At 39.4% G+C, this 23875-nt stretch overlaps 1 protein-coding gene across 1 annotated transcript in view; it reads left to right on the forward strand.

Annotated features, from left to right (window-relative positions):
• Nucleotides 1-23445, forward strand: part of ARHGAP10 (Rho GTPase activating protein 10) — a 144869-nt gene extending 121424 nt beyond the window's left edge. Inside the window, exons 20-23 of the mRNA XM_040064972.2 lie at nucleotides 3008-3170; nucleotides 13419-13550; nucleotides 14513-14604; nucleotides 22142-23445. Coding sequence (XP_039920906.1) covers nucleotides 3008-3170; nucleotides 13419-13550; nucleotides 14513-14604; nucleotides 22142-22230 — 476 coding nt within the window. The 3' untranslated portion in view covers nucleotides 22231-23445. The remainder of the gene's footprint in view (nucleotides 1-3007; nucleotides 3171-13418; nucleotides 13551-14512; nucleotides 14605-22141) is intronic.
• The last annotated feature ends 430 nt before the right edge of the window (nucleotides 23446-23875 follow it).

A 23875-nucleotide genomic window follows, 5' to 3' on the forward strand; every position in this document is an offset into this window, starting at 1 on the left:
AATAATTAGTGGTGCATATTACATGGGTCATGCCTGAAAATGAGGCCTAACAAAGTGGAGGTACATGCATTGATTGGCAAGTCTATTAATTAGTAGCCAATTGATTCTTCATTCCCTTTATCATCTACTGATGTTTTCAGACAATGAATATTTGGAAGGTGTAGTTTGACCCCAATGTGAGGTGGGCATTAATCAAAAGCAGGTTATTAAGCTGAATGAAGAGATAATGAGGCACAGTTCTGTGCCTTCTGCCATGTACAGGAGTTACTATAATGTCTGAAGTTAGCAGAACTTTTGGCACTGACTTAGAGGGTGAGATCTTTGTGCTGATGGAATCATAGTAATGACCTTATATTTTGAAGACTTAGGTTTGGAGCATATATTGTTTTTAATCATGAAAATGTGCTAGATGATCGTCAGTAATCTGTATTTGCAGTTATACAGAATTTACTCTTCCTGAATAAAAATATTGTTTTACTTTACAAAAGGAGATAATTGAAGACATCAGAAATGTAAAGTGTCTTTGAGCATGTTTTTAGAAGGTTTTTACTTAATCCCATAGAATTTAGCAGGCGTTTTCCTGTTTAAATACCCGATTTGTTTTTAGTGTTCAAAACCCAGTCTTAGTTTTGGGAGTTCAGTGCAGTACAGACTGTGAGAAAACACTGGCTCAGGAAGGAAGAAGTAAAATTTGAGGAAAGATTTAACACACAGTTTAAGATAATGTCAAACATAATTGCCTGTATACTGCACTCTCCAGTGTTGACTCTGTTGTGCGTGACTGAAGTGTGGGTTTTTTTTTTTTTTTTTAACTTTTTCTGTGTGTTCTGAGAAACAATTCAACAGAAAATCCTCTGCTTTTTGTAGGGAGGTGCTGTGAGTTGGTTGTCTTTGTAATATTAAAAGCCACATTGATATTCCTTTCAAATGTGTTTTAGTAGTTCTAAGTGAATGGTAAATTTGGCTTTCTAATATGGTGTATATATAGTTTGATAATCTAGACTGTGCTACTGCTTTGAAAAGGAATTGTGATGGATTAAAAACTCTTAAACCTAGTTTCTAAGGAGCTGAAGAAGTAAGGTTGCAGTATCAATGTCTAATCTCTCAGAAGTTTACCACTGTGACACATACATCTGCAGGTGAGATGTAATTAATTAGTTTTTACCTGACACTCGTGTGATTCTCACGTTATGTAAATGTGAAGCAGCAGCACCATGGCCTTGGTGCCGTGGGGACGTGCCAGGTGAGCAGGATTGGGCCCCAGTGCAAGTGACTCGCTTTCCCAGGTTAATGTTCTCCTCAGAGCATGTCGCACTTTGGTACTATGGGCTGCTTTAGATCCTTAAATTAGCAGCTGCTTGGGGAGAAATTTCCAGATGATCACTTTTATCATTTCACTGTTTTTTAGTTGTATGTCATTGTACTCTCTAGGGAAGCTGTACTCTCAGAGCTGCTGGGAAGGGGTGAGGATGAGATGGCTGGGGAAGCAGCTGAGGGCTTTGCTACCTCTAAGTTATTGTAGCAGAAGAAATTGGGGCTGTGATCCTTATGAGAAGGATTTTTTCCAGCAAGGGTGGCTTTTCATTGTCCACATTTTTGTTGTGGTGTTGCGCTTTTCGTTAATTTAAAAAAAAAAAAAAATTATACATGAAAGAAATCATTGCAACAGTAGTGCTTATCTTGATGGACTAGAATTAAGCTTAGTTGTTCCCTGAGCAGATGCTAATTAATTTAGAAATAGGAAGTAATGTTGTACAGGACTTCATCTTGTATATTGCTGTGTATGGGAGATATAACTTGTCAAGCCAGCACAATATTTGAACTGCTTTTGATTGTAATGTTTTGATGCTGTGATAGGTCTTAGTTGTTGATTTTTTTTTTTTTTTGCCCCAAAAGAGCAGAACTCTTTTACATAGACTGTGGGGGCAGTGGTACTTAATCCACTCTAGACTTTTCTGGTGATGTTATTTGGCAGGCCAGTGGGTTATGTTCATGAGTGCTACTGGGAGTAGGATAGATGGAGGAAAGGATGCAGGGAGCCTTGTGATGGGTGGCTGGAATTGATCCTTATTACTGTTAAATATTAATGTATTGAAAACAGCTACAGGCCCCATTGGAGACTGCTGGCTTAGCTGTGCTGGACACTTTAATGCTTGCAAACATCCTCATTTCACACACCTCCTTTAGAGTTTATGGAATGTACAGCTGATGTTTAAAAAATAAAGATTGAAAGGAAAAAGCTATGTGGGTGAAAGTTAGCTTTTCAGTGGAGAACGTGCTGTTTGGCTTGATGCGTCAGCATGGTTTGCAGTGACTGCTCTGACACGTTGGTAACTTTATCTTACGGTCCTTGGGAAAGGAATACTATTTCTTTAATGTTTTCCTAATCAATCATACCTGAATATGTTGCCTCTCGAGTGATATCCTAAGAGTAGCCTAGGAAAACAAATAGTAGATCAGAATGCAATGAGCTCTCTCAAAAGTAACACCATTAAAAAGGAGTAATAAAAGTAACGTTCTTGGGTATCGTGTGTTTGTTAGAGATCTCTTGCTTATTCTGACCTTTCTAAATGTCATTGTTTCATATTTGAGAAGACTGTGCTTATTGTATCTGAGAGCACTCATTTCCTCAAATGTGTGTTAAATTATCTTTAGAGACTGTGATTTTAGGGAGACGTGCAAATGTGCATAGCCTAAACTATTTTCTTATCAGAAGTGATGCCTTTGTCTGAAAATACCTCCCCAAAATTTGTCATTTCAGTCACATACTGAAAAGGGACTGGGGATATGTTGTATGTGAAGAAAGCCTGGCGAGAACAGTGGGGAAAATTGTGCAATGATACCTTTTGGGGAAATAGCGGGAGATTGCTTGTCCTCCAAAATACCCAGTGGAGATGGGACAGTAAGGTTTCTTCTCTTACATATTTCAGGACATTATCTCCAAGGTAGATTATTTGGCTTTATGAGATAGTTCCTTGAGTATCCTGACTTGTGCTCTCTTTTCTAGGTGACAGTCACAGCTCTCCCAGAGAAGACACCCCAACTGGGAGCATGGATTCTCTTTCTTCCCAGTCTCCAACACCTGCCTTCTCCAGCAGCCCCCCTGGGCTCTTGGATGGAAATCACCTTATCACGGACAGCGGAGATCTTGCAGGCTGGACAGCAAATCTGTAAGTAACTGAATATTAAGTAAGGATGTTTCCACTGGTATGATTGTGAAACACATTTCCCTATTCAGTTTGGTGAGGAGTGATTTTTAGAAATTGCATATAATTGTGTTTGTTTTCTTCTGCTGCTAAAAGATGTGTTTGTATGTTGTGGTGGATCTTAGAGCCTACTTGAATGTTTGTAGGAAAAAAATGTTCTTGTTCTATTGAAATCTTCTTCATTTTCCTGAGACCTGTTATAACAATTTAAATGGGTTTTAATTTTTTTTTAATTTAAGCAGTGAATATAAAAGTTATTCTCTATATGATGTTTTACTCTAGTTTTATTTCAAGGAAACATTAAGGTACACTTAGATGCCATGCTGTTAAGATTTTGGGCCCAACTTTGGGTTTGGATGAACACACTGCAGTGAGTGTGTGCTCAAATGCTCTTGCCTAAGAACATTACCATTTTTAATATCTTCTTAAAAATTAAGTGCATGGTTTCCACTGAAAGTGCAGTCTGTCACTTTCAGTAGATGCTGTACGTGTTCAATTTTTGAGCAAGACTTAAATATGGCAAAAGCTGACATCATAATGTTAGTCCTATCTCTCTAATACCTATTCAGGTTTGGCACACAAAAAGCTGACCATAACTTGTTTTTAAATCAGAGTTGAACTTGAATTGAATTCTCTGGTTTGCTATTCATTCAGACTTTAACCACTATCAAGAAAAACTTTTCCAGCCTTTATTGCCAAGAAGAGTGGAAGGAGCAGGTCTGGAGAAAAGATCTATTAGAAATATTTTCCATTATGGCGTAGCCAGCTCTGGTGATGAAACAAGTGTAAAATATATGTAACACATGAGAATATATAGATAGTCATAGTATAATAATAATAATAATAAACTGTTGACTTGAGTGTTTACTAACTAGAAATTTTTTTTTCTCTCATATGTATTGCAAGAATTGCAGATTTATAGGTATTTTCCATAAATGTTGTTTCTTCAGTAGAGGTCTGATGTTACTCTTCCTTTATCCTCTTGTACCATCCATCCTCTAGAAGTGGGTAGAATTAGCAGTAAATTGTCCTTACCAAAGGGAGGGGTGTCTGTGTAAAAGATGCTGTAGCTGTTGTAAAACTGGACTGTCAGTGAAAGCTAATTATGGAACACAGGGTTATCAGGAAAATGATAGTGTCACTTCAGTGAATAAAAGGAGTGTTGGTTTTAGCCACAGAGTTTGGGAACTTCAGGTGTTTGAAGGAACATTGCAATTTTTTTTTTGTGTTTGTTAATTTTCATCAAAACTTACTGCACTGGTGTTTTGGAAACCTGACTTGATGGCTTGAGGTTTTCTGCTCAGTTGGAAATAGTACTTAGAGTTCTCTTTGGAAGGGAAAAAAATAAAGGTGCATGGTATGTGCATTTAGATTATTTGTCAAAAGTAGTTTCTTTCTTCCACTCACATGTCTGTGAAATCTGCTTAAAGCTACCTCTGTAACAAGCCTGGACAGTGATAGAGAGTAGTCTGTGAATGTTACATTCCTCCTTTCCTCTGCTTTCTCACCTCAAATTGGCTTCTCTTCCCCTTCTTGTTCCGATGACTCAGAGGGCCCTGCCTTAACAAATAAAGCCCAAATCAAAACATAGAGCAGCTCCAGTGTAGTAATGGCAGAATGTAGCTCTGGTAGCTCTCACAGCTCCAGGACATGTAGCACTGGCTGTTGCTTGTAGACTATTCTCATAAGCTGGACCAGTCCTTAGAGTTAGGTGAAGAACAATCCTTTCTGTTTGTGCAGGATTTCAAAATGTTTTGTATTTTGAGCCAAGCTGGGATAAAATCAATCCTTAAAGGCACAGTATTGTCTCTCAAATGGTATTGCAGGTGTTCACTGAGCTACAGCAAATGCCATACTGAGTCTAGGGGAGATGGAATTACACCAGAGGATCCGGTTTCTCAGGTTTCTGCTGATGTGTATAACACATGGGTGTTACTTGTCAGAGATCGATCACTCCAGAGTTATGCAGTCAACAAGGTGATGGTGACTTCTTTGTGGCAGAAGAGTTGCTTGCAGTGTTTCCTGGGGGAGGGATGTTGCATTGTGGGTCAAGATGTGTCAGATATTCCAAGAGCTGGTTTACACCAGTAGTTTGCTTTAAGCGAGAGTACGTGATGGGTCGCACAAATACTTTTTGTGGTATTTGTTTTCAAGAAAGAAGAAGCTTCATTTTTTTTCCAGAATGACAGCTGTTGTCACCATGATGTTTCCTGGCAGAGATTTTTTGTGATGCGTGCCCTTTCCTTGTCCCACCTTCCAAAGCAAAAGTAGCTACAGCTTCCAGCATGGTGAGGTGAGCTCCAAATGGAAGCAAGTACACCCTCACCTCCTGATGGGCTCTAGGAGGGGCCTCATGGCCAGAGTGGTGAAAGAAGCTAAGAGAGCAAGGCACCAATTTGAAGTATCTCACAAAGCCCCAACTGCTCAATTGTCATGTCAGTTTTTAAAGATGTGCTGTGCATACGGTGTAACTCGAAGGTGATGTTTCACATATGTGCCATTTTGAAGCCCCGTTAAGCTGTTGGTTTTCATGTCTGTGAGTGTGTGTCTGCCTGACGCTAGATTTTCTCTGAAAGATCTGTGTGGATCAGACATATGTCCTGTGTTGTCACGTGCTGCTGTAGAGTTGAGTAGAGACTTGGGTGATGCTTGGCAGGGGTAGTTCTCAGTGGAGACCTGAGTTTACTGCTTTAAGACTGTCATGCACCCTAAACTTTTTTTAACCTTTTTCCTGAAGTTATTTTTATCTTCACACTTCCATCTAGAGCCAAATAACTAAAAATAAATATGTTTTATTTTTACATATACTCTGTGGTAGAAGATAGCTTTTTTTTTTTTTCCCCCCTGTCAATCACCAAGTTAAAGAGCAGTTTTTGTAGTCACAGGATTCAAACTCCAAATAGCCTAGGATGGGAAAATTACCACTTCTACTCGATGGAGCACTGTGTCATAAACATGTGCAGCTTGAAAATACTTTCTAGCCAAGGATTCTTTGCACAAGGTGATCTCAAACATAAACTTATAATTTTAGTTGTGAGCTGGGTAAAGGATTTTTCTCTGTTAGTATGGATTTTTTTTCCCCTTTAAGGTAGAGCAGCAGCAGCAATCTCAGTTTAATGTTAACCACAGAATTTGCATTCTTCCTTTTTTCCTCTGATGTAAGTGTCCATACAGACTCCCTGCAATGCAGTTTCTGTTTTTTCTATTGCATTTGCCCAAAACGTAAGTAAATCTGCCACATTTTTTCTTCAAGATGCTTGATAGCTTTTTGGTGGAGGATGTGACCATGACATTACTTTTAGTGTCTTCCTCATTGGCACTGAAAAATATGCACCCTAATCACTCAATTTTTTATTCTTGTGGTGTATGAAACTCAAAATCTTAAGAGTTTAAAATGTGCAGTTTCCATAGGGGAATTCAGGATTTCAGATACTAACAGGCTGGATAGCCTTCCTAAGCTAGTCCCCAAACTGTTTTGATAATAGTGATGGTCTTGGAGATGTGGATTAGAAGGGGTTATGGGGAGCTGTTGAACTGCATTTGAACTATTAGAAGGGGTTATGGGGAGCTGTTGAACTGCATTTGAACTGTGGAGCTATCGTCAATCTTTCCTTTTACCTGCAGTTGAAAGGTAGTGATACAAAGTTTGAATTTCACCCTATTGCACTGTGGCTTTGCACATGCAGAAGATAACAGTGATAGCTGAACTGGGTATACACTTTGGTGTCTAATATATATACCTAAGCAAGTAAAGACAAAGTGTAATTTAAAGTACTCTTATAGTGAAGGAGGTGGCATTGCCAAAGTTTCAATATCAGATGTGGAATGATGTAATTAACTTTAAAAAGGGTGAGGGAAACTTTTTTTTTTGCAGCTGTTGTGGTTTGATTATAGAATTTACTTACAGAATCATTTATTGATGTGAGGCCTGTCCTATTTAGCCTTTCCAGAGTTCTGGCTCTAATGGCAGCTCACCTCTGATGGATTTCCCTTCCAGGTTTCCCTCTTTGCAGTGACTGATTTGTCGAAAGGTGGATTATAAGTCATGTCCTAAAATACCGTGGGCTGCATTACGGCTTTTTTCACTTGACCTCAGAATGAACCAAAAAAGCTGAACACTTGGTATTCTCTGGACTTGCTATGCATTGTAATTAATCTTCCTGAGGACCTCTTTCTGATAAGGAAAGATTTGTTGTTGTAACTGGCTCCTTGTCACGAGATTTCTTTGTGCTTTACAGTATAATGCCCTGTGCCACGCCTTATCTACAGACTTTACAGACTTACTCTGGGTTTTCAGAGTTGGGTCGGTCGTCCCTTTTTCTTTGGAAGTATCCGACACTTACTGCATGATCACTTCTTCATTCAAATCATGAAAACTAATGTCTTGTTTCTCAGCTGGAGAGTTCATTTTTGGGATCTGAGACTGCAGAGTGTCGGGTTTTCTCACACATTTCCATTTGGGTGGGTGGGTGCAGGGCTTGTTAAAACAATTACATTTCTGGGCTAAGAATAGTAAGATTCATAGTTTCCAAACTGAATCCCACCTTGGATGCTTCTATAAGAGTTTGCAAGGTATAGTCCAGACAGTCCAAATACCAAAGGTGTTCAAAGCCCAGAGGAGAAATGGAAGCACCAATATAATTTTCAGGAATGTGCAAGGGACTAATGGGAGATGAAATAATTCAGTCTTTTTTTTTTTTAATTTTTTTTTTCTTATGAATTTTTCTTAATTGGTTCTCATGACAGTAAAATATTCTGTTACACAGCTTAATGGTATATAAGTGCATAAGTGCTACACTGTGGGCCCAGTTTTGGGGTTTTCAATATGGTCACCAAAATGGTGACAAGAGCTGTGCTGTGCAGCATCCAGGGTCTTTGTGACCAGGATGGGAAGATGTTACTCATTCTTCATGAAATCTCAAGATGTTCAAATTGCTGGTGAGCAAACTGATGTTAAAAGAGCCATCAGATGGCAAGGGCAGCAGAGATAGTGGTGTTCTGCACATAACAGAAGCCTTGAAGATAGGTATTAATTTTGTTTGACTGCTGAGTGAATTCCCATCAGCCTTGTTATATCTACATCAGTAGACTGCATGTCTAGTCTCCTTAAAATGGTAATACTTTCTTTTTTGTACCTTCTGGCAGTGGTGTGAATTTGCAGTTTTACATAAATGATGAGTGACTTCGGTTTCACTGTCTCGAAAACATTTTTTACTATCTAATGTCATCATCCTATTTTATTGAGAGAAGGCGCTCCAGCCGCTGTTGGGTCACTGTGCTTATTCTGCAGTTTGTTTTTGTTTCAGCTGCCCCCTCTCCAGTGACTCAGCACTTTGAGAGCGGGTTTAGCGGAGCAGGCACTTCTTTTTGTACCCTTTCGTTATGCAAGCAGAGCAAGAGCCCTCATTTTGCAGCTTCTTTGAGACAGGCATAATAGAACTTAGTCATGTGGCTTGTACAAAACAGACCTTGCCATCTCCTTGGCTGCCAGGGAGCTTGACAGCAGCGCTGCTGTGTGTGCTCAGGGCTGGAAGGGGTGTGGATGCAACTACTGGGATGAGCTAAACGTTCCTTTTTAATTTTATATTTTTTTTTTTTTTTAATTATGCTTACAGGGAAACTCAGTGCCCTCTTATTCCCTCCCCCCCAGAAGTAGCAGCAGTGGGCTTTAAGCTTATAGATGCAGATATTCCACTTTTGCTTTGTCTGAATTAGAATTTAAAAATGCTTTAACTTGGGACAGCTGCTGTAGACATTAGCTTTGGATTTACCAGACTGGCGTGAAAGATCATTTCACTAATGTGTGAGTTGCTTCACTGAGACTTCACAATCCAAGCTAAAAACTCCTCTATTTCAGTGCTGACTGATGTGCTCTGTATAAATGAGGGTTCAGGAAAGCTGCGTGCATGTCACATACTTTAAATTTTGAGGATGCAGTTTCTTTCCAGGGGGAACACAGATGGGGAAATTCTGGCCTTCTGTTTGTCTCCAGCTTTGCTGCAGCTACGACAATTTCTAGAATTTTGGCTTCATATCTTTCTGCTCCCCACTCCCTGAGGCGCAGGGGATTTTAACGTGCAGGAAGACGTGGTGGTGGTGGTCACTGTTGGGTTGCATATATAATCAGAAGTAGCCAACACCCTTTGATACACGCTGTCATCTTGTAATGAAACCTTTCAAGAACGCTTTCACTGAGTTTGTCAGCCAGACACTGTGATACGACAGCCGTGGTGCTGCCAAACTTGTCTATGAAACAACCCTTTTTTTCTCAAGAGTTGCAGTGTAGATTCTTTTCACAGACTCTCTTCCTTGCTCTCAAGATAAGAGGCTGCTCTTTAGCTGTGTTACCTTAGGAACCAGCCAGATAAACATCCAATAAAATCTTGTTTTCAGAAGTTTCTTTCTGAATATCAGTACAAAATCTCTAGCTTATTTTCAGTAAAGCCATTCCCCTCTCCTCCTTTTTCCCATCGTTCACTATGCTAGACAATAGCAATTTTTTTTCCTCTAAGGGAGATGGTTATGTCAGCCTTTTTGTTTTTTTTCCTACCCACAGGAAATGCATTGCTTTCATTTTAGCCTTAGGAGAAAGAATTTCTTCAACATACCTTCTTAAAGTTGAGATGCTGTGTGATAACATGTGCAGTACTTCCTAATATATCATCATCTTGATAAACAAGGTGTGCAAATCTTTATAGCAAGGTAGCCTTGCTATGACAAGAACCTTTTCAATGAAAAAACAATACAATCTAAGCTTTTGTTGCTTACACACTGCAGCATCAGAAATTATTTTTCTTACTGAGTAAAACCTTCTGTTTCAATAACAAGAATTAAGTGGTTCCTGAGGTAACCAAGTACAATAAATGAAAAAAACCCAAAAACCTCACAACCAAATCCATAAATTCTAGAATGTTCTTAATAGTTAAAGCTATCAACTTCTTTCTTTCTCTCTTTCTCTCTTTCTCTCTTTCTTTTTCTTTCTCTCTTTCTCTCTTTCTCTCTTTCTCTCTTTCTCTCTTTCTCTCTTTCTCTTCTTTCTCCTTTCTCTTTCTCCCTTCTCTCCCTTTCTCCCTTTCTCCCTTTCTCCCTTTCTCCCTTTCTCCCTTCTCCCTTTCTCACAATGGTGAGACTATTGCTATTGAAAAATGTGTTGGATTTTTTTGTCTCCTTGCTGGATCCTAGAGCGCGATCTCTTGCTGGGTAACCAGGAGCCTAAAGTGAGAGGCAAATTCTGCTGCAGTGTTTTCCCCACAGCTGAAAAGTATTAAGGGAATTCATCAAAAAAGTGGGGGAGGGAGCAGCCCAGCACTCCACATACCTGTACTTCTGGAGTGTTTTTCCACTACAACTGTTGGAGTGGCTCAGAATTTGTAGAAAACCTGCCAATTTTGACATACTTCTATAAAATCCTGTCTGGTAAAGGACAGTGTAGTCTTACTTGGTGATAGATTATGCTTCTTGTTGAGTCTCTGTAACTTGAAAAATTAACATGCCATGGAATGAAGCTGAACATTTTATTTCATCTTCTGTTCCTTTATGTGCGCACCTTTTTCCTTTTTTTTTTTTTTTTTTTTCCTCCTCCCCTCTTTTTTTCCTCTCCAAGTCTTAGCAAGAAACCATCTGGTATTTATTCTGAGTATTCTCATGAATGACCAATGCTTCCCTGGGTCAGAGGATTCCTTTTGTGTTCTCTCTGTTATGAGCACTGCTTTGAAGTCATTAATTCTGTGTGTGAGGTGCAGGTGGTGTGTGTTTTTCTAGAGCTGATTGAGTAAATTGCAGAGATTAATGTGATGCGTCTATCAATGGAATACTTTATAAATTCAAGTTTTAATATTCACTTGTTGAAAGTCAAATCGCATATCTGAGGGGTGCACTACAAATGGCCACTTGGTAGAATATTCTTGAATTATGAGTAGTTTGCATTAGAGACATTTTAATGCTCCTTTGGCAATATGCTTGGAGTGTTATTTTTCTGCTTTCAGTAGTTTTACAGGTTTCAGAAATGAGCCTAACACAAATCCTAATCACAGAATCATGGAATGGCTTATTTTGGAAGGGACCTTTAAAGATCATATCATTCCAATCCCCCCCTCCCCCCGCCAAGAGATTGATTTGAATTTAATAAATAGCAAGCAAAATATTTTTTTTTCTCTAAGTCTCAGGATTGTTTTAAGTAGAAGAGTTTTGTCTATGCAAGTAGACAAATTTTTAAAACTCATTTTTGAAAGACTTTTTTCTTGTGTTCACCTGCTGAGTTAAAATTAATTCTGCATGTAGACATTATATGTGGGGAATGATGAAGAAATAATTTACTTTCTGGCAAACTTTATAAACTGTACAGTACCACTGAGAATTGTTTTATCGTCACTATTTAGAGAAAATGATCCAAATGCTGGTGTTCATTTTTTTGGTTTGTCTTTGAATGAAGTCACTTTTAGCCGAAGGTTTTTCTTTTATTTGAGGAAAAGTTTTCAATGATTAGGTAAAAATGGGAGGAAGAAGAGAAGTTCAAGTAAAAGAAAACCAAAACCCTAAAATTATGTAGGTGCTGTTCCTAAATGTATGTCATTAGTGAAAGATGTAAAAGATTGTGCAGTTGAAGATTCCTAGGCAGAAAACGTGACTGGATATCCTCTTCCCAAGTTAAGTGTGAAATATGTTTCTAGACAGCATAATCCAGCTCATCATTCACTTTAATGCATACGATTCCTTCAGTTTAATGCATATGATTCCTTCCCTTATTTGGTAAATGTGATAATTTTCAAAAGCAGAGCATGTTTTGATAAATCCTTCTGGTTACGATTCCAGCACACTTAAGTTTCATTTTTACGAGCAGAATTAACTGTAGAATGCTGTTTTATAAACTGTGAATTCCAGGTTTTTTTTCAAATGCTGTCTGACACATTTCCAAAGGAAATGCCATTGTCTTGTAATAAGGAATGTGACATTCACATTATAATGCCCAAAATAAAAAAAAAAATCAAAATCAAAATAAATGCCTGCTTAACTGTGTAATTCCTAGAATGACTATGAGATATAACGAGTTTGTAAAAGCTGAATTTGTAAATCGTGTTTTGTAAACCAACAAATAGTGACCATTTCTTCTAGAAATTAAATGTCCCACTGTACAATAAGATTAAAATTAGCTGTCTAAGTTTAAGTTTCCTACTTTCTTTTATTCATCTGCCATTATAGCTGGGCTGATTCTTGATTCCTCTTTTTGCTTGTGTTCTCTTCTTGATGAGGCGTGCATTTAGACCCCCACAAAAACCTTCTTGAGCGAGTTCTTTGATTTTGGTGGTACCTTTCAGATCAGTGCTATATAAGTGGTTAATCTTGGAGTAAGACAAAGTCTCAAATGCTGTATTGGGAAGTCTCTGCTTCTGAGGGACGATTGCTGTGTGCAAATGATTTTAATTCTGTTTCTGCTTAGAAGCTGCTTGAAGTCCAGCTCTTTGTTCCAGAGGCATGCTGACAGCCAGCTTTTGGACTATTTTGTTGTTTTGTCCATGCAATGAAGGAAAGCCTTCCAGTGCTGGAACACTTTAGTTCTTTAAGGTGTAAAATTAGAAATGTTCTTTATGCTGCGGACAGCTTTGCGTGTTTACTAATACAAGTTTTAAATTTTGCCCGCTATTTCTTCTCCTCTAGTGGCAACTTTGTGTTCAGCCATTAACGTGGTACGTGTTTGAGCAGCGCGTTGGTGCCGGCAGCCACTGAGGCAGTGTTTGCACAGCTCCATGAAGGAGATCTCAATCCAGAGCCAGCATCGTGATCCCAATGCTGTAATAGCTGCAGCCTCTTTAGAAATCTTCCCAGTTGTACATGCCTTTGTACAGCACTGAGGAGATTTTTAAATAGATTCATCAAAACTTGTAAAGGCGGAGTGGCAGCTCAAATAATAGCCTGCTCTATGCAATTTCGCTTTGTCTGTCCTTATTAGATAAGGAATGGGGAATTTTGCCCTTCTATTGCTTATGTCATGCATTTCAGATAATTCTCCTTAGCTTAGGATGTATGCATGGAGGAAAAAGAATTCCAAGGAGGAGTGCAGAATCGTACAATGGCCATTTCTGCAAAATCAGCTTGACCATATGATTTGGTTTGAATTCGAAAATCTAACAGGTTGCCCAGTTATAAAGATTCAAATGTTTTGGTACGAAATTTTATTCACCTTGTTAATTCTGCCTTGAATGTATTTCCTCTCAGTCCTGCCCAGAGCCGCCCGTCGATGGTCTCATGGATGAATATGCCATCTTCTAACCCGGCTGCCCCAAATACTGCACTACCCACTTTCTTCTTCCCCAGCCCTGCCGCTGGCACTGACAGAGCAGTGGAAAGGTACAGTGTGCACCTCAACTTTTGCTGCCTCTTTATTTGCCTGCTTTTTCTGTATCTTTATAAAAATAGTCTCCTGTGGCATGGGAATGGTTTTGTCAAACCAGGAAATGCCACCGTTGCAATTTTGACAGAATAAAATACCTGTCTGTTCCATCTTATTTCTCCTTTGAACACCTCCCCTGGTGGAAGGCACACAGTAGAGTGTGGCTCACAAACTGAGCCAGTGGTCTGTTGGTTAATACAGGAGGGCTTTGTTTGGGGTGCACAATTCATAGTGTCTCTCTCCTGCAGTGTTTCTCTTAGAATCTTTTAAAATACAGATTCTTTCACCTTTGCCAAATTTAAGTTTCTCATCCTAGCCTTGCTGCCTCTCAAAGACTTTCTTCCATCTTTACCTTTGTCTGTGGTTTCATTGTTTTCTTTCACTCTTGTCCGGCTTTCTTTCCATCCTGTTTCTGCTTCATTCCATGTTGTTTTCCTTGTTTTGAAGTATTTTGAGGTATTTTTCTTTGAAGGTCTTCACCATCTTAGCTTCTCCCTTCACATTTAGTAATATTTGCTTTTCTAATTAAAGTAGTTTGGTATATTCACAGGTTCTTCCCAACACGTGATTAAAAAAATCCTATTTCTTTTTACCGGTTGAATTTTTGAAATATATTGTGCTTTGCCTGCTATTGAGTTCACTGCTGACTAGCACATGAAAAAAATTTAACTGTAGTTGAAAGTCGAGTTTGTCATAAAAATAAGTGTGCAGAAAGTTGGGAGTATGATATTCAGAAATGCCAACAGTAAGCTGTGAAGCTTCAGCTTTGGCTGTGGGTATGAATTATAAGCCTGTAATGATGCATGTGAGATTGTGTTTAAAGTTTTAGTCATCTCAAAATGTGAATGGGGAGAGAATGGTTGAGACAGTGTCTTCATAATAGTAAAAAGTTGCTATAATTCATAATTTCATTTTTCAGTGTTGCCCACCGAAAAGCAAGAGCAGTTTATCCATGTGAAGCAGAACACAGCTCTGAATTGTCATTTCAGATAGGAGCAATATTTGAAGATGGTAAGTACTGCTTGAGTAAATATAAAGCAATGAAAAACAAATTGACAAAACTGCTAAAATGGCTCTGGATAAAAATACAAGCCCGACTGCTATTCTGCCAGCATTGCTGATGGCACACAGTTGGTGATGGAGATATTTTCTGGTATGAAGAAGCTACTTAACATATCTTTAGCACTGTGAGGCAATGCTTTTGATTTTTGGGTGAAGAGACTCTTCCAATTGGTATATTTTTTCAGCATCATTTGAATGTGTTGTAGTACCAAGAAAAAAAAAAAAGGTTTTTCAGTAATAGAAGAGAACACCTTGGCCTATGAAACTGAATTTTTAAAAATGTGAACTCTTGTTGTAAGATAATGCAGAGGTTTTCCTTTAATGAAAAAAAAAAAATCTGTTTCAGGATTTTCAAGCAAACAGAGTGCCAGGTAAATCAGGTGAACAATGGAAAAAAAAAAGACTGTTTTTACTGATTTAGATCAAGGTTTGCCTTAGCGTGTGCATGTACTTGTAGAAAAAGGAATATTCACCGAGATGTGGAATGAAGGCCTGTGTTTAATGATTTCTATGGTTCCAAATATAGCACTACATATGAGCATCCAGAAGGTGATTCCTGTGCTCAAGACTGTGTTCTCAGTGAGCTTCCATGGATCTACCCTTCTGCAAATGCACAGGGACTTCAAACTGATAGCAAAGGTTTTAGTTTTTAAACTACTGTAATACAAGTTCTGAAGATGCAGAATGGGAAGCTCAGTAATTCTTTTTTTCTTTTAATTGGTATGTATAATAGGATATTCCTGTCCTCCCAAGCAAGTAAATAACATGCCTGGTCCAGACCTCAGTTCTGCTTTTTTGTTTTCAGTATAAAGTGGTCTGAAGGTTCCCACTCAGTTCTTCCCTATTAGTACCTACTTTACAAAATCATTCTTGATGTTTCCTATTAGAGCTGCCTTGCAGGCAAATCATGTCTGAATCAGGTTAGGTGGGAAACCTTTTAAAGATGAATTAGCTAAGTGATTGCTCTTTTTAAAGTCCTTAGCACCAGCTATTTTAATTTAAGTTTTTTAAAACATGACTGATAGGGCTCTTCAGCAGACATCAAACTGTGTACAGGAAAGAAATGTAGTGCATGGTGGAAAAGATTTGATGTCTGGGAGAGGCATTTCTGCTGCAGAACAGCAAGAGTTGTGTTGGCTTGGGGTAAGAATGTCAAAAAGTGTTTCCTTGTGTGCCACGCTTTTGTGTGAGAGCCACATTAAGATTCTCTCCTTGTATGAGAACTCAAGAAGTGGTGACAAAGCCCCCATGATTTGGACCACTGCAGTCTCGGTTAAGTTTTTCAACTGGGGAGCTGGATTGCCCCAATATAAGTATGGAATTCGACGCTGGCATCTGTGGAGAAATGTTTCAACTGTAACTTTTTCCATGTCATGAGACAAATAAGGTTCAAACCTTAGGGAAAAGGTTGCATGGATTGCATTTGAAAAACCCAATTGCAGATTTCCAGATTTCCAGTGGCAAAGCTCATATTTCCTTAAAGACATTAGTTTTGATTTGTTCTGCTGCATCGTGGTTATTTCACAGGTGTTGTCCTTGCCCTGCAGGGCTCTCACCCTCACCTAGGCTGTGGATAGGCAGAAAAAGAATGGAGAGAGCATGCAAGTAATAAGGCAGTAAATGTATGTAATGGTCATTTCATAACTTTTCCCAGTAGGTTATGTCATGGATGGCTCTTTTCATGCTAAGTGCAGACCTGTCTCCACATTTGAAACCGCTGAAATGCCTCGACATGAGCCGTTTCTTTCTGTATCAGGCACCCCGGTGTCTGTGCTGAAATCAGATTGCAGTGAATCAATTCAGGTTCTTTAGTTACTCAATTTAAATTCCCATATGCCCTAATAAAGCCCCCAAATGAAGAATTAAAGTAATAATACATCAATTCTGCAGCTCTACCAATAACCTTAACTATCAAAGTGACAACGCATCAATCAAGTTGACATACAGCTAGTATCAACCATTAAAGTAACTGTTAAATTAATGTCTACTAAAAAGTGCTGCTTCCATTAGTGAAGGTTTTATCTGTCTCTCCTTTCTCCACCCGGCCTGTCTCACTTCTAATCCTGTCTCTTTTTTTCTTTCCTCTCTTTTCTGCTTTGTTTCCATTTTCCTGTTTCCTTCCCCATGCTTGGTGTGTCTCTTTTGGTCCATAGATGTTGGTTGCAGTGGGTCTCTCTCACCTGTCATTACTCTGGATGAATCCTTCTGGCTGCTCCAGCCTCAGACAGAATAATGGCATTTAGGGAAGTAGTCTTGCACCTGTCATAGCTGCTAAATGTAATATTGGTGCAAGAAGGTGAGTTTAACCTTTGCTCCCATCTCCATTTCCTGTTTCTGAATGGGGGGAAAAAAAAAAATCTGTCTCAGTCTGCCGAGGTTAGATTTGCTAATATTTGAGCTCAGCTTTGCATCACCTGATAGGAATCTGTATAGATCTGTGTATAGAATCTGTATAGCATTTTCACTTTCAGGTGTTTTCAGTACTGCACGTACACTGTGCTTCCCCAAATCCCACAGTCTTTCCATTAAAGTGCCACAGAATATAAATGCTAAGGCACCATCTGGTAAGTTAAAAAGAAAAGTCAAAGTTTTCTATTTAATTGAATTGTGTAAGAAAATGAATAATGTAATCTGAACAATATCCACTGGATTTTTATTTTTTTTTTTAATCTCCAATTCAATTTGCCATAGGCTGTGCCAATATTTTTATTTCCCAGTTGTTACAGGCTGTATTATTGACAGCACATAACAATATAATTCAAGTGGTTGGAAGGAAAGCTTGAAGAGTTTGCAGCTGGCTAAGGGCACATACGGGAAGAAGCAGAGTAGGATCCGAGATTGAGAGAGACATATGCTGGCTGTGTACGTCTGTTATTGTTGGGGCAGATATTCCCAATAATCAGGGGAAGAATAATCAAACTGCTTGGCACCGGAATTTTGCCAGTCTTGGAGCCAAGTGTTATTAAATTTCTGGTTCTTGAAAGAGACTGCTTAAAAGTCAGTAAATGGGAATTTCACTTGGGAGAAGTGTTTCAGATAGGTTAAATGGTGTTTACACAATAAAAATTCCTTGGCAGATCTGCCAGCAGGAGGGCTTCCTGAAAACTTGTCAAGATAGCTCTTATCAAGGCTTTTTACAATTTTTAAAATCCAATTTTAGGGGAGAGAAAACATGAGGAAAACTGAGAGAGTGTTTTGTTCCTAAGGAAAAGTGGGGCACCCATCATCCCCACCAAGTATAAAAGGAACACAAAAAGCCACATTCACACAGCCCTTGTCATCCCCATTTCTCTCTCCCGCTGTAACAAAGTGCCAGCCTTAGTTAATGTTCCTGGTTTTGACTCCAAGGCACTCTCTACCCTCTAATTCATGTTGTGGCTCCTGGACTCTGTCTTTATGGTCCTGACCAATCCAGGATTTACATCAAAGAGAAGTGCTACTCCCAAAATACTGTATTGCACTGTATGTGCAAATGGTTCTTTTGCTGAGCTAAAAATGGAGATAGAGCTACTTCTGGGTGCTCCTTTCATCTGTGTATTTCAGAGCACTTGGAAACATTCATGGGGAGAAGGACCCCCTGACTCCTAGTCCTGTGTTCTGTCCACTAGATAATTCTGCTTCTCACAGCATAATTAAGGGAAACATCAAGTCTAGATATTTCAGATTCCAGGCTAACCCTAAGCATTATAAATATTTCTGCATTTCTGCGATCAACTCAACCCACAGGGATTGTTTCAAAGACCCAAAGGGATTTCCAAACACAGAGGGCTTGCAAGCACATTTGCTAGCTGTAATTGAATTTCCTGATGAAAAATTGGCCAGCATCACTGAGTTCTATGGAAGTGAGTTGTAGCGCTGTAGTGGTTTCAGCAATGAGATTTCTGTTGCCCTCAGTAGTCCTCATTTATGTTGCTTTTCGAGGTTTTTACTCTGATAGGCAGTTCCTGAGAAAGGGAGGCCCTCTTGTGCCAGACACCATGCAGGTTAGATTTGCTCCCAAAACAGCCAGTTTTCACAAAGATGTGGAAATCAGCGTGAATCAGTGTCTGATTCAGTCTTGCTGAAGTTAGTGGCACCCAGGCAATGGACTAATACTGCTGAGGAAGTGAGTCTTGCTCTCATTGTGGTTGAGACCTGGGAAACTTTTGAGATGCCAGAGCAAAGTCTGCTTATGGCATTGGGTCTCTGGGAAGAGCTGCTTGTGAATTTTATGTATTTACAGTTAGAAAATAACGACATTGGCAATATCAAAGCTATTTCCTCTGGACAATACAGAAAGGTAAGAGGCAATGCTGCAGATGCCAAGTTGACCTGATGGTGTTTCTTGATTAGAAGAAATCAGATGTCGCTGCAAGTTCCAGGTCTGTAGATTTTGCTGGCCCATTTGTGTTGGGGCGATTGCTCCACAGCACTTTCTGTCGAAGCGATGCTCAGACATCTTCCTTCTCTGCACTTTGCCTCCGTGAGTGAGACTGCTGAAAAGGCCTTGCAGCAGGTACTGAGGAAGTCACTGTCCCCCTCTGAGCTCTCGACTGCTATTTGCACTGTCCTAAGAGGTGATGGCTTTTAGCAGTGGTTCTGTGCTCGGTCTTGTTGTGCAGTCTTGCTGTGGACTCGTTAAATCTCGCTGAAAGTACTTACTGTTTAGTTTTCTGCTCTGTATCTTTTATACTACAAGTATTTTCCCCTCCTGTCCTGTGCCAACATGAGGCTTAGTCCTGTGGGATGATTGCTCTAGTAATGAGTTGTAGTTTTAAGGCCAAGTGTGTAGTTTCTGCAGCAAGGTATTTTTAAATGAAGTAGGCCTGAGAAAGTGCTAAGAACTGTAATTGTTGGTGACTGAGAAGAAATGACAGAAAGGGGACACTACAGAAGTCTCTTTTTTTTCAGAAGTAATTTTCAGAAATAGGCTGTGTCCTGTGTTTAAGAAGAGCTGTGCATGATAGAGGAATGAGGTTTGTGTGGTTAAGTGGTTTTGATTTTAAAGGAATGTATGCTGTTGTCTGCTGTACTTCAGAAATGGATTAGCAAAGAAAACAGGATCACTGGAGTTTAAAGCAGCTTTACTTTTGGATGGCACCTTCGTTGTTATCATTTGCCTCAGTAATGTCACAAGCAGTCAGTGATGTGCACAAGTATCTTACCCCTTCTTGCACAAGGTGATTGGAGTGGGGGCAGAGGCTTTCCCTGCTGTGACAGTCACCACACAGCTGCTGAACATGAATTTTTTTTTTTTTTTTTTTTTTTTTTTTAAGCAAAGATCTCTAGAAATGGTAGCCTTAGGGGTAATTGAGTGGTAATTCCTTCTTCAGTCTTCCTAGAGTCTAGAAGAACTGTCCGCCAACAAGTGAGGCCCTGAGCTGTGTAATGTACATGTGCAGTGTTTAATTTCCTAAGCCCAGAGCTCAGCTGTACCAGCTAGGTCCCATCTGGGGTGAAAATGGAGTTTGCTCCTCAAAGCCAACTGCTGGGCCATGAACATGCTGCAGTGTGCAGAGCTCACCATTATCTTATCAGACTCCCTTAGAAAATATTTCCTTGGAAGCTTGCTGTTGAGTGATGTGATTCAGCATAGGTTTGAGCATTTCTTCCCCTGTGTAAATTTTAGGTAAATTTTAATTTCAGTGTGATCCCCGCAGATGAGGGCGCCTCTCAGTTTGAATAGGCCTTGGATTTGTAGACACTCACATGCCAGTGGTATCTACCCTCTTTCTAATGGAAATTAAGGCTAAGCACCAGAGGAAAGGTAGAAATTTCCTATTTCTAGGTTTTCTAGTTGTTTTTCTTCCTAATCTGTAATTTTTTTTGGAGTGTGTTTCCTGTAATACAGATGCGCTCTGTAGGTATGGGAGACCTCAGGGAGGGATTTGGCTGGCTGCTGGTGCATTTGCTGGAAATGTGGAATTACAGCTTCTGGAGGGAGGTTTGTGGTGGTGTCAGCCATGCAGTTTCAAATGCATGTGTACTCTGTAATTGTGGAATAGAAATGACAAAGGGAGAGGAGGGCCTGCTAATTACTAATGGTAATGTAAGTTACTGTGTGAGCACAGATCCTAAAAGGTAATTGTCTATGCATGTTTTTCCTTGGGAATCTTTTTGTTGAACAGATTTATTACAAATATAAGCCCAGAATTTCGTGCTGAATCTGAACTACCAGTATCATTTGGAAGCAGTTTTGTTTTCTGGGTTCCTTGGAGTTATAGCTGTTGTTTATAGTGTGGTTTCTGAACACAGCTGTTTGACAATAATAGGACACAAGGAAAACAACAGGGAAAGTATGTTTTTAAGTCCTCAAATTAAGAGCCTTACAATGCTTTTGGAAGTGAGACTTAACATGTTGCTCTCTCTCAACTGTTATCTCCCTGATATGTAGAAGGCTACAAATATCACATTTCCCAATGTGTTAATGTGTTTTAAATAAAGCACTGACACGGCTGGCAGCATGTTTCAGCATTTGTCTGATGTCTTCCCTAAATACTGTCTCAGAAGCACTGTGAGGATAAATTAATACAGTAGAGGATGTTGTAGGTTGCTAAAAAGTGTGGGATTTTACAGTTACATAGGTAAATAGGTATCTGTATTATATCCTTAAAAGACATCTCAGAGGGGGATTTGAGGACTTTTTACTCTGTTTGCCAAAGAAAGGAGGCTTATGCTTCTTTTTGAACTTCCTGTCAAATGCGGTCAACATATATATGCAGGAAGTCAGATTTCATTAGTTCTCTTGCTCACAGAGTAACTTCTGGGGCATTGAGAGTCCAAGCTGAAATATTTCTTATTTTCTATTCATGGGTACTCTTGCATAAACTTTGGGATCAGCAGTGGTAAACACTTAGGATGGCACAAGGAGCCATTCGAGCCTTTGCTTTGTGTTTTGCGAATTGTGCTATGTATTTCAATTTCAGAGAAAGGATTTAATCAGAAAAATTATTCAGATTTTGTCCACTGGTCACTTCTAATAGCAGCTCTATTCTGAAGAGATGATACTTGGAGTGACATCTGGCTCATTTCTATTTCCCCCATAATCCTTTCCCTGCTTGCTTTTTATGCCGAGTAAGGTCCTATGCTGTGCTTCTGTGGCTCTGAGCTTCCAGATTCACCATTTCTGCTCAGGACAGGTTTTGCTCTTGTTTTGCCCCACCTACTGAAAGTGTTTTCCACTGTTTGATATAAATTCTGACTTTTCTCCTAAGGCACTGGTTTTTCTATTTTATAAATCTGTCCTAAGCTCCATTAACTGTTTCCCTAATGAAGTCTCCTGCACCTAAAAGCTATTTCACCATGTAGGCTTTCCAGAAATATATTATGAAGTATTTAAGTCAAGTTAATAATCCTCTTTATCTTTCCTAGCCAGATTCTTAAACTGGTCCTTGCAGTTGATGGGAAGTTTTTATGGATGCTTTGCCTGGTGTCGTGGAGCTAAAGCTGAAAAATACTAATTCAAACATAAAAAGATGCAGTAATTTTCTCTCCTTTTCTTTTGCAGTGCAATTTTCCAGAGAGCCAGGATGGCTAGAAGGCACATTAAATGGCAAGAGAGGACTTATTCCACAAAATTATGTTCAGTTTTTATAGCTTTGTGCATTGAACGCCAAGAAGGTGTACATGGTATCCATGGATTTTTGTTCTAGTCACTTGTCTCTACTTTTGTGACTGCTTTTAATCAGTGAAGAGCTGGACTATGGACTGAAGATTTTAAACTGTATAAAGATATTAAGTGTTGCCAAATCTGAATTACAGAAAAAAAAAGATTCTTCGAGGGTTGGAATGGGTGGGGGGAGCAAGAAAGAGGGATGGAGGGATAGGTTAATTTTTTAATAGGGTGCTTGTTTTTCAGCTGTAAAGAGCAGTAGTAGTATGTTTGTTTGCAAGACAAATAGCTTTTGAAGTCAAGTACTTGGTTGATCTGTGACTCAACTTAGTGTCCTGGAGATTATGCTTTGATAACCAGCATTTTTAACAAAATGTGGGGGTGGAGAGGCCCTGGTATAGGTTGCCCAGAGAAGCTGTGGCTGCCCCATCCCTGGAAGTGTTCAAGGACACTTGGGTGTTGGATGGGGCTCTGAGCGACCTGATCCCATGGCAGGGGATTGGAACTAAATGATATTTAAAGTCCCTCCCTACCCAAACCATTCTATGATCATTTTAGGTTTGGAAGATACTGATGGTTAAGAAAAGCTATCATGCTGACAAATTATATTTCAGAATGGAATAGCCAGTGCAGAACAGACATCAGTAAGTAAAAATAATAGTTATCAAGACATGACATTTTTCAAATGTCTTCAAAGAGCACATTCGTTTATGTTGCGTGTATGATTTCATTTATCTTATAAAGATAAGACACATGAACTTTTATTACAGGCTCCTATATGTCATGGTTCCTTTGCTACTCAGAAATATCACGGTAAATGAAATAAAACGTTATTTGTTATTTGACTTGTCATTCCTATGTTGCACAGTATTTTGCTCTGGTTCTGGAAGTTGTGGCATGAAATAGTTATTGGCAGCTCTGTGCAGTCAGCCTCCTTTTGGAGTTAGGCTCCAAAAGGGATGGGGAGCTTTCCTCACACAAAATAGGCAACTCTGGAAGTTCAAGCCAAAAGGGAAAAGAGAATCTCTGGCCACAGAGATTTTTTTACATCCTGGAGAATTCCTGCATTTATCTGTTGTCTGTTCTAGCTGCTTGTTCACCTTGCCTGTCTTCCTTCCCTGTAATTGTCAACTTCAGGGTGTTACTGATGCTTCAAAATTTGTAGAACTTTTAAAAAGTTACATGCAGTTTATCACTAACTTTTCTGTTTTTCTCTCCTTCAAGTAAGAGATTGGGGAGGATGCAGGAAAGTGTGACAGGATGACATGCTAATACAGGCTCATGTATTTGTTAAATTGGACTCTGTGGATTTCGAGCCATTTGCTGCAGCTCTACTTAGCTTGCAAGTTTTCCTAACAAATGAGATTAGTAAACCAGTTAATGGTTAATTCTGCTTGGGGTTGGGATGGCTTTTTTCCCCTCCTGAGGATTTAACTCCATGCCATTAATTTGTTCCTTTGCCCGGACTGCATAGACCACTGGAGTATGCACAAATCATTTCCAGATGGAGCAATGGTGGGCCAAGCCAGTACAGCTCTCCAACACTCCCCCTCATTGCTTGGAGGAGCTTCATTTGGTGAATTCTCCTGGTTTTGAAGCAGTGACTCCCTGCCACAAAGCTTTTAGGCA

This window comes from Hirundo rustica, chromosome 5, assembly GCF_015227805.2.
Source record: "Hirundo rustica isolate bHirRus1 chromosome 5, bHirRus1.pri.v3, whole genome shotgun sequence".
In the NCBI taxonomy this organism is placed as follows: Eukaryota; Metazoa; Chordata; class Aves; order Passeriformes; family Hirundinidae; genus Hirundo; species Hirundo rustica.